Source organism: Zootoca vivipara, chromosome 6, assembly GCF_965207765.1.
Source record: "Zootoca vivipara chromosome 6, rZooViv2.hap1.1, whole genome shotgun sequence".
Classification (NCBI taxonomy): Eukaryota; Metazoa; Chordata; class Lepidosauria; order Squamata; family Lacertidae; genus Zootoca; species Zootoca vivipara.
In genome coordinates, this window is record NC_142589.1 from 68182635 (window position 1) to 68193052 (window position 10418).

At 48.8% G+C, this 10418-nt stretch overlaps 1 protein-coding gene across 1 annotated transcript; it reads left to right on the top strand.

The window, feature by feature from the left end:
• Positions 1–1116: 1116 nt before the first annotated feature.
• On the top strand, positions 1117–3461 carry PSENEN (presenilin enhancer, gamma-secretase subunit). The gene is made up of 4 exons (XM_035117079.3): positions 1117–1195; positions 1354–1428; positions 2732–2836; positions 3100–3461. Exons 2-4 carry the CDS (start codon positions 1368–1370, stop codon positions 3237–3239), a joined length of 306 nt encoding a protein of 101 aa, XP_034972970.1. The 5' UTR covers positions 1117–1195; positions 1354–1367; the 3' UTR covers positions 3240–3461.
• Positions 3462–10418: the final 6957 nt, after the last annotated feature.

The following is a 10418-nucleotide window of genomic DNA, read 5'->3' on the forward strand; positions in this document are numbered from 1 at the left end:
CACAAAATATAGAAAGGAAGAGCTGCTCGTGTTGCTACTTCGCCATCTGGCGGGTTGAGGCGGTAGGGCTTTAAGGACCTACAACTCCCTAGTATCCGCCTCAAATAATTATCCCTAGTATCCCTAGTATCCGCCTCAAATAATTATATACCAGCATGCGCTACGACACGGCGTTGTTTTAAACCATAGACTTAAATTATAGACCAGCGCGTCGTGTCTGAAGGTTGTGAGCTCGTCTTCGGAGGTCAGAATGCCGCAGCTTGCAAACGGGAAATTTAGGAATTGAGCAGGCTGCTTTCCCTCCAGCAAAAATGAGCAGCAGAGATGAGAGTTCGCGCTCTAATCAACTCAGGTCTTATTGTGTGTAGTATATTATATGAGCCTTAGGAAACGCGCAACTTATCTGCATACAGGTCCCTGGAATAAAAGTCCTCCTGCTTGCAACGGAGTGCTGGATTCAATAGATGCCAGCCTGGAGGGCCCCTCAAGGGGATCCTTGATATTGGATTCAGGGGGCTCTGCCTGCTCCTCGAGGTCCTTGTCTTCTGATTCATCCTCGGAGGTTTCAGCATTTGGCACCACCTCAGGGCTAGGAATGGTGCCCCCCCCATCACAATTATTTTGGAGAAGGGTTTAAAACTGTGTTTGATTTCCACATGGGTTTGTGCCTTTCCCTATGGAAAGCTCTCCATCGTATTTCCCCCTTTAAAAAATCTATGGAAGAAGCTTAATCCCACCCACCACCAAATACCTTGGGGAAATAGGAACATTGCAATAGGTGCAACCCGCGGGGCGCTTCTCGTTGACGAAGACTTCGCGCTTGGGGGGGGGGGTGGATCCAAGCCGTTCCCGGCGCAAGCACGCCCCTGCCCTTACCCACCTACCTACCTACCTACTTGCAAGCTGAGATAATGCGGTCCAACAGCATTCTGAGTTATTTTTTTCGGGGGGCGGGGGGCAATTAAAAATCAAAAGGACCCTTGCTCTCTCGAGTGCGGCGGGGACCAAACGAAAGAGCAAGCGAGGGATACCCGCCACCGACTACTCGTCGGGGTGCTCTATACGTTTCCTATCTCTGCGCTTGGTGAGAGCGCGGACGTTTTCCCAGCAGCCCGCGGGGCGAGCTGGTGACCAGGAACCGCGCAAGTTCCGCGTTGGGGAAGCAAAAGCTGTTCTGCAGGAGGAGGAGGAGGGGGTGAGTCGTTGGGGGAGGGGAGGGGAGGCTCACCCCCCACTAACCAGAATTAGGGGTTGGGGTGGGGGATGGGCCCTGCCCTCTAATCCAGAGGACGGTATTGCGGGGCTTAACCCTGAGCTCCGCCCTGACTGCGAAGGTCCCTCTCTTCCTCCTAGACCCCAGTCGCACCATGAACCTGGAACGCGTTTCCAACGAGGAGAAGCTCAACCTCTGCAGGAAGTACTACTTGGGTGAGTGGCTGGTTCCAGCGAGAGGCATCGGTGGTGGTTAGATCTTTATTGACACCCGGCTTTTCCTCCTAACGATCATTAGGGGGGTGGGGTGGGGGTGGGGGAGACACACAATTAAACGTTAATAGAATAGAAGGCACGCGGCTTATTTCTCTCTGCGTCCAGAATAGTATACACCAGATGTTGGAAAAGAAAGTGAAATCCCCACTAAGGAGCAGTGGTGATATCAATTGGCAGAATTTCCATTGCTTCCCAATAAGACAGCCAAAATAAGAAATTGGGGTGGAAAAATGGATAAAGGGACGAGTGGAAAGCTTTGGGGAGTAGAAGAAGAAGAAGATGCTGAAATTAATGTGCAAGTAGGGGTGATTACATGAGCAGCCAGTCAACAATAATTAAGGAGTAAGGTAAAGGGACCCCTGACCATTAGGTCCAGTCGTGACCGACTCTGGGGTTGCGCGCTCATCTCGCATTATTGGCCGAGGGAGCCGGCGTATAGCTTCCAGGTCATGTGGCCAGCATGACAAAGCCGCTTCTGGCAAACCAGAGCAGCACATGGAAATGCCGTTTACCTTCCCGCTGTAGCGGTTCCTATTTATCTATTTGCATTTTGACGTGCTTTCGAACTGCTAGGTTGGCAGGAGCTGGGACCAAGCAACGGGAGCTCACCCCATCACAGGGATTTGAACCGCCGACCTTCTGATCAGCAAGCCCTAGGCTCAGTGGTTTAACCACAGCGCCACCTGGGTCCCTAATTAAGGAGTAAAAGGGATTAAAAGAAAGATGGATGATTAAATGGAGATGCAGCACACCTTGGGTTTATTATGAATGCCGTGGAATGCTAGGTTGGGAAGTTTGTATGTAAATATTCAGCGTGGAGGGAACGCGATGTGCGAAGGGAAAAAGGGAAGTCCCATAAATATTTTATTTATATATACATATATTAACAAAATGATTCCTTAAAGTTGTCTTTTTTATTTTTATTTTTATTTTTATTTTTTTAAGAAGCACTGTTTCACCCAGGTGCATAGAACTTGTGAATTTCTACTGCGGTAAGAACTGGTGTGTGTACATTTTGGTGCCTTATTAGAAATGTTATGTTTTTGCCAACTTGCTTAGACGGTAGGCAGCTGTTTTTCAATAGGCAAAGTGAACCTTTTTTTTGAAAAATACAGACTTTTTTCCATTTTTGCAGCCCCTTTTAAAATAGGAAAGGTGAAAGCATCCTCATTCAAAGGAAGTTATGAAGGGGTTTAAAAACGCACAAACATAAATGAGTCATTTCTTTCCTTTGTTTCTCCAGGTGGCTTTGCTCTGCTGCCTTTCCTGTGGCTGGTGAATGTTTTCTGGTTTTTCCGAGAGGCCTTTCTGGTGCCAGCGTACACTGAGCAACTACAGATAAAGCGCTGTGAGTTGTGGTGAAAATCCTAGGAAGTGGTAGGGCATGGGGCAGGGCAGGTGTGGCATCCCTCCACATGTTGCTGAACTTCCATCAGTTCCAGCAAGTATGACCAGTGACCAAGAATGATGAGAGTTATAGTTCAGCAACTTCCCACTTCTGTGCTAGGAGGAGAGCCCAGGCCATCTATTTGGGCAATGCCAGATAGCATAAGGCTCTATGCTTAAATAGAGGTGACTGTGGTCATGGTTTTCCATTTGTTTCCATCCCAGATGTCCAGCGTTCAGCCATGGGGCTTCTTTTCTGGGTCATCGTGCTCACCACGTGGATCAGCATCTTCCAAGCACGCCGGGCAGAGTGGGGCGAGCTTGGTGACTACCTCTCCTTCACCATCCCCCTGGGCACTCCATGACCAATCCGTCCTCCCTTGATGTCACCAGCGTGGAGCTTTTGGGGTTTTGTTTTTTTTCAATGGACTCCCTGGGTGGCATGCTGCTCTTCCCATTTATGGAACCAGAGTGAGATTGTGCCATGGTGAACTCCGGTGAGGCTGCCTCTCCTTGCAGAATCCTCTGTTCAGTATGCCCTGATCACAACCTGGGGCAGAGGTGATTAATAAACCTGGGGTTGCCTACTTCTGCTTGCCCGCAGTGTGGTGGTATTGGGAAGAAGTGAGAATGGCGATAAGACCATTAGAAGAGCCTGCCCATCTAGTCTCTCTTAGACATTGCATTAGCACTAATGGCAGTCCTTGCCCGCCTTTTTAAACCTCCTGTCCTCGGCTGCATAAAGCAGAGAGGCAGGGGTACAGTAGAAGGGCAAAATGAATTATTTCTCTGTGGACCATTGGGCTTTTTAAAAAACTACATATCTAAACATATAGCAGTATATTCTTAGACTCAAGAGGTTGGCCGTCAATTATTTATTCTTCCCAGAAAAAAACTTCACTTTTCTGCTTCTTGTGCAATACTAACAATTTCCCACTAGAAGACACCCTTTTGTGTGTGTGTGTGTGTGTTTGGTTTCTAAGTAAAATTACTGTGTTTAATTCAAAAGAAGTGATTTCTGACTTAGCAAGTCAATCTAGTTAGATTATATATACCAGGGGTGGCCAACTCCGAAGAGACTGCGATCTACTCACAGAGTTAAAAACTGGCAGTGATCTACCCCCCTTTGGGGTGTTCAGGTCAAAGTTGTTTAGGGAAGAGGAAAGCCCTGTTTTTTAGGGGTTCAGGTCAGAGTTGTTGAGCTTTTCTGAGGTGGGAAGAAAGCCCTGTTTTGGGGGGTGAAGGGCTAAAATGTTGGGCATTTTTAGGGGAGCCAAAGTTGTTGAGCTTCTTTGGAGGGAGCCAGTGATCTACCAGTGATCTACCACAGACGTCCAGTGATCTACCGGTAGATCATGATCTACCTGTTGGATGTGCCTGATATATACTATGGGTCTTTCCCCCTACCTCAGACAAATCTCTCCAGCACATCCTTGTATAGCTAGGGACATCCCTTCAGTCATAGTGGGGGCTGGTAGGTGAGACTCAAGTCAACTCACAGTGTATCTCCCCCTGCCCCACTTCCATTTAGCAGTGGAGGTCTTTCCCCCCCCCCTCCATTTTTTAATATGGATACTGCTTTAGCAGTAGTAGTGCCAGGATGGTTCTCTTCCTCCTCCCTCCCTGGCTCGTCCCAGGAAAGAATCGGGCCGAGAACCTAGAATCATAGAGTTGGAAGAGACCACAAGGGCCGAGCAGGAAACACCATCAAAGCATTCCTGACATACCGTGTTTCCCCCTTTTTAAGACACCGTCTTATAACTTTTTTTCCTCAAAAAAAACCACGGTGTCTTATTTTCAGGGGATGTCTTAAGGCTTGGTGCTCTGTGCAATCACACATGACACTTTCTGGCACATGCAGATACAGATCAGCTGTAGCGCTGAAATCAGCTGTTCCTGGTTCAGGTGTAGCGCGCGCCCAGCGAAGTCAGCCCTGAGAAGGGAAAATGGCATTTAAAAATGCCATTTGAAGTGATTTTAGCCTGTCGCCCAGAACCGGCTGCTGCAGCGCGGAGCGCCCAGCAGCGCCCGGGGGGAGCGCCCAGCAACACGGACAGAGCGCTCAGCAGCACCAGGAGGAGCGTCCCACCGTGCCAGGCGGCGGGGTGGCAGGCCACCTTGGCATGGCGAGGAAGAGACGAGGCCGCTGGCTCGGGCGCTCCTGAGTCCTGACCCCAGCCGCTTCTACGCGGCAGCAGCAAAAGAGCCATGCGGCCACATGGAGAGGCTAGCGCCCGAGCGGGAGACGCGATCTCTGCAAAGCTCTGCACTCACTTCATCCGCCCGACGGGAAAGCGAAGTGGGGAAGAGAAAAAGAGCCGCTTCGGTTTTTTCTCTTTTTCTCTTCCCCACTTCGCTTTCCCGTCGGGCGGATGAAGTGAGTGCAGAGCTTTGCAGAGAGCGCGTCTCCCGCTCGGGCGCTCGCCTCTCCATGTGGCCGCACGTCTCTTTTGCTGCTGCCGCGTAGAAGCGGCTGGGGTCAGGACTCAGGAGCGCCCGAGCCAGCGGCCTCGTCTCTTCCTCGCCATGCCAAGGAGGCCTGCCACCCCGCCGCCTGGCACGGTGGGACGCTCCTCCTGGTGCTGCTGAGCGCTCCGTCCGTGTTGCTGGGCGCTCCGCCCGGCGCTGCTGCGCGCTGCAGCAGCCGGTTCCAGGCGGCGGGGAGGCAAGCTGAAATCACTTCAAACGGCGTTTTTAAACGCCATTTTACCTCCTGGTTCCAGGCCCCCAGTTGGCAGGCATGGGGGTATGTCTTATTTTCAGGGTATGTCTTATATTTCTCAAATGCTTAAAATTGTTGCCCTGGCTTACTTTTTGACTACGTATTAAAAAAGGGGAAACACGGTATGCCTGTCAAGCCTCTGCTTAAAGACCTCCAAAAAAGGAGACTCCACCACACTCCACTGCCGAACAGCTCTTACTGTCAGGAAGTTCTTCCTAATGTTCAGGTGGAATCTTCTTTCTTGTAGTTTGAATCCATTGCTCCGTGTCCGCTTCTCTGGAGCAGCAGAAAACAACCTTTCTCCCTCCTCTATATGACATCCTTTCATATATTTGAACATGGCTATCGTATCACCCCTTAACCTTCTCTTCTCCAGGCTAAACATACCCAGCTCCCTAAGCCAGGTTGACAAGAAGCAGTGGGGCTGGGGCTACCAGTGCCTGACATGGGGCCCTCCAAGCATGGAGCACAGGGCAGTCATTATTCTCCCTCCCCAGCGACCGCCCTGTTTCCAGACTCTCCAGTCCCCATTATTCCTGTTGTTTGCCATGCTGGCTGGGCTGATGGAAACTGAAGCCTTATCAATGTCTGGAGGGTCGCAGGTTCTTCATCCCTGTTGTACAGCATCACACACCTTGGCAATCCAACCATTTGATTCAAACCCAAAAGAGATGGAGGCTTTACAAGGTAGGTGTCACGCTTTCTAAAGCCTGCTGCTTCCACGTTGCATCTTCCTATGTATTCAGAAACCTAAGAAAAGCAGCCGGAAAATTGCCAGAGAATCATCTTTGTAAAGATGGTGGTGACCAGGGTCGCACACAGTATTTGCATGAAGGGGATCGCTGATAGATCCTATATCAGGGATATAGGGGACGCATTAGGGACGCGGGTGGCGCTGTGGTCCAAACAACTTGGGCTTGCCAATCGGAAGGTTGGCAGTTCGAATCGGCATGACAAGCTCTCGTTGCTCTGTCCCAGCTTCTGCCAACCTAGCAGTTCGAAAGCATACCAACACAGGTAGATAAATAGGTACTGCTGTGGCGGGAAGGTAAACAGCATTTCCATGCGCTCTGGCTTCTGTCATGGTGTTCCATTGCACCAGAAGCGGTTTAGTCATGCTGGCCACATCTCGCTTTTAGGCTGAGGTGGTGTTTGTCCACAGACAGCTTTCCGGGTCATGTGTCACAACCCCATAGTCACTTTTGACTGGACTTAGCTGTCCAGGGGTCCTTTATCTTACCCTTTTTGCATTGGGTAACATTGGAAGGGCCAGCAACATTGGAAGGGCCATAGCTCCCCCATTCCTGTTAAGCTCTGTTGATTTCTATGAAAACTAATGGGGTTTGTGTGTGTCTTTACTACAGTGATAGGATTTTTACATAATACAGTATATATTTTTTAGATTTCTTGCTGGGCCTAGTTCTGCTCTCCTTTGCAATTGTTGAACAGCAACATGTTTACTTGGAAGTAAACCCTATTGCGTTCAATGGGGCTTACTCCCCGGGTAAAAATGTGTATAACAGGATGGGCAGCTGGATGATCTCTACCTTCCATCAGTCCTAGCCAGCATGCAGCAAAGGGAGATGTAGCCCAGCAACACATAACATGCCACAGTTCCTCCCTCCTTGTTTTTTTAGGATGGTGACATCAAGGGCCTCTTTCTTCCTTTAATGAGCAGCCCCCAACTGCCACAGTTTAAGCCTGTGCCGTGTTCCCCCAGTGATACAGTAGACACTGGAATAGATCAAGGTCTCCTGGCACAGAAGAAAAGTTGCATAGAGAGAAAAAGCTTCACTTGGAATCTGCACGCTGAGTTGCTGTTTTCAAGGGACAGGCTTGGGGCGATGAAAGGAGGAGGAAAGTTGGCTGCTCTCCTAGGAGAGCCTTTCTCCTACACCTCCGTCAGCTGATTGGGATGTAGGATGGTGCGATAAACAGTGGAGGAAACAATGAGGCCAATGTTTCCCTGAGCCGCTGCAGCTCGCTCTGCAATTTAAATTGTGTCATTCCAGCAGGCTGGTTACAGTCTAGTGTCTCAGAAAGGGATGGGGGAGCCTCCCTGCTGGTTAGGCAGCAGTGCCCTGCGGTACCTTCTCCCTCCTGCGCAGGCTGGGTGGGGAAGGGGGCGTGAGATGAAGGTTGGTGATGTCAGCAGAGAAATGAAGTAGCCTACAGCAGGTGTTGGCCTGCCTTGCATGAGGTCACCATCTGGCCTTTTCCATTGTGCTAAACGGAGAGAGAGGCGCAGGCTTTCCTTCCAGCCATGAACTCATTGCAGGTGTCCCTAACCTTTTTGGGAGGTGGTTCCGGGGGGGGGGGCACATTTAAAAATCTGAGCGGAAACTTGTGGGCATCACCAAAGAACCATTTCACAAAAGGAAAATAGGTGGAATTTAGTACCCTCTGCCTCATATCAAGGACAACACAGACATGAAAAGCAGGCGACTTTCCCCAGCAAAACAAAACGAAAAGCCTCTCCAACCTCAATTTTTGCAAACCAAGGAGTTAAGAGGAGGTTATGGGATGCCAACGGAGATGTCAGAAGGCCCATATGTGCAACTTTGGCGACCTAAAGCTCACTGAATGTTAATTACAACCAGTCTCCCAGAATGGCTTCTGCCTTGTTATTCTTTTAAGTCAGGCATCCCCAAACTGCGGCCCTCCAGATGTTTTGGCCTACAACTCCCATGATCCCTAGCTACCAGGACCAGTGGTTGGGGAAGATGGGAATTGTAGTCCAAAACATCTGGAGGGCCGAAGTTTGGGGATGCCTGGTGTAAGATTTTTCCTGTTTGCAGTTACACCAACATTTCAGACAGCACGATGTGTTCAAGGCCTGTTTTGTGCAAGACGATTTAAGGCAGGCATCCCCAAACTGCGGCCCTCCAGATGTTTTGGCCTACAACTCCCATGATCCCTAGCTAGCAGGACCAGTGGTCAGGGAAGATGGGAATTGTAGTCCAAAACATCTGGAGGGTCGAAGTTTGGGGGGGTGCCTGTTTTAAGTACTCATTTTTCTGGGTGGAGGTAAACATTTGGAAGCAATGCTGCAGAAGCTCTGGAGGGCACATGGTTGTGCCTAGGACAGGCGTGGGGAACCTTTGTCCCTCCAGAGGTTGCTAAACTGCAGCTGCCATCATCCATGGCTGCTGTCCTTGCTGTCTGGGGTTGATGTGAGCCGTAGGTCAGCAATATCTGGAAGGCCAAAAGTTTGATTTTTTTTTGTTTCCAATATTTATATACCACCTGATGACAAAAGTCCTATGGGCAGACTTAAGTTAAAACTTTAAAACGTAAAATGCAATAGGAAACGAAAATCTAACACAATAAAACCAGCAATAGAGAATGGCATCCAGTACAACAAAAATTAAAAGCAGTAAAAAATATATTTATGACTGAAAATGCTTTCACCTCTCTGGGGGTGCCAACACTTCTAGCCAATCTCATTTGTTTCCTTTCGTCCTGCATTCATACGTGACACAACTCACAGCAGAGAAGTTCACAAAAGTTCCTCAGACCTGATCTAGGGGAGCAAGAAAGTATGTGAAGAGCAACAGTTGAGCCAAGTGATTTGTGAGGTAGGAGGCCCAGCTGTTGGAACAACTGTTTCATCCTCACCCTGCAATGCTAGGATTGGGCTTTGAGGTAGTGCTACAGATGTTGCCACTTTTCATTTCTCTTTCCATGACTGGTGAACATCAGCGAGCAAAGCTTTTCCAGGTATTAGAGATGAATTGTGTTAAAAATTAAGAAGTATTCTAGATATTACCTGTCAAATGTCATTTGGCTGATAAGGCCATTGGGGTGGAACCATTCTAAGTTATCTAAACAAGTCCCACTGAAAATCCAACCCATGGACTACAAAATATAAACCACCAGAAAGCTGCACTATGGGCATCTTGTTTGCTTCTTTCTCGTCTTTCCTTTCCCTTTTTTTTTTTTTTTTTTTTTGTTCTTATCATTGCTACTCTTTAGTTTTCTTGGTTCCACCTGCTTTGTTATCTCTGGAGCTTCTGGCATAAATATACCAATTATCAGGTGTGGCTAATGCACGCCCACGGAGGCTGCACATCGCCCTCTTCCTGCCCCTGCCAGAGAAGTTGGTCGTTAAAAGCAGAGCGGAGATGCCACCCAAGGTGGGTGCAAATGAATGGAGTATCTCGCCTGACCTGAACTAGCAGCTCTCTAGCTTTTCACCTCTGCCTTCTTCATCTGATTGCTGGAGCTCCTCGCCCCTGTCTCCTTTTTTCCATTCCTTCCTCCAAGCCTGCTCAGGGTTGCTTTGGCGTTGAAGGCTGTAGATGCACAAAAGCACATTTCACTTTGGATTTAATTTACCTCCTTTTGACAAACCAATTGCTAATTCAGATTGGAACCAACACTTCACAGACGAATCTGTATTTCTAAAACGGGAGGGATGGAGATGTTCATGCATCTGTATGTGAAACGGTAATGTACCACTTGGCCATGACGTTCATGTCCTGGGGATTCAAACCCTGGTCTCCCGGCTCCTAGACCCATAAGATGTGGGATGGAAGTAGGTGGAGGTTGTCTATGTTCGCCTCTCTTTGTTGGGAAGCAATTCCTGCTGTTTGAGGAGCTGGAATTTGGAAGTCATTTCAGTTCATCTCATTACCATTCCATATCAACAGCTATGTCTATCTATCATCCATCTATCTGCTGCATATACAACATACCGTATATTCCTGCGTATAAGACTACTTTTTAACCCAGGAAAAACTTCTCAAAAGTTGGGGGGTCGTCTTATACGCCGGAAGGTACATTTAAAGCATGTGACATTTTAAAATTTCATTTATAGCCC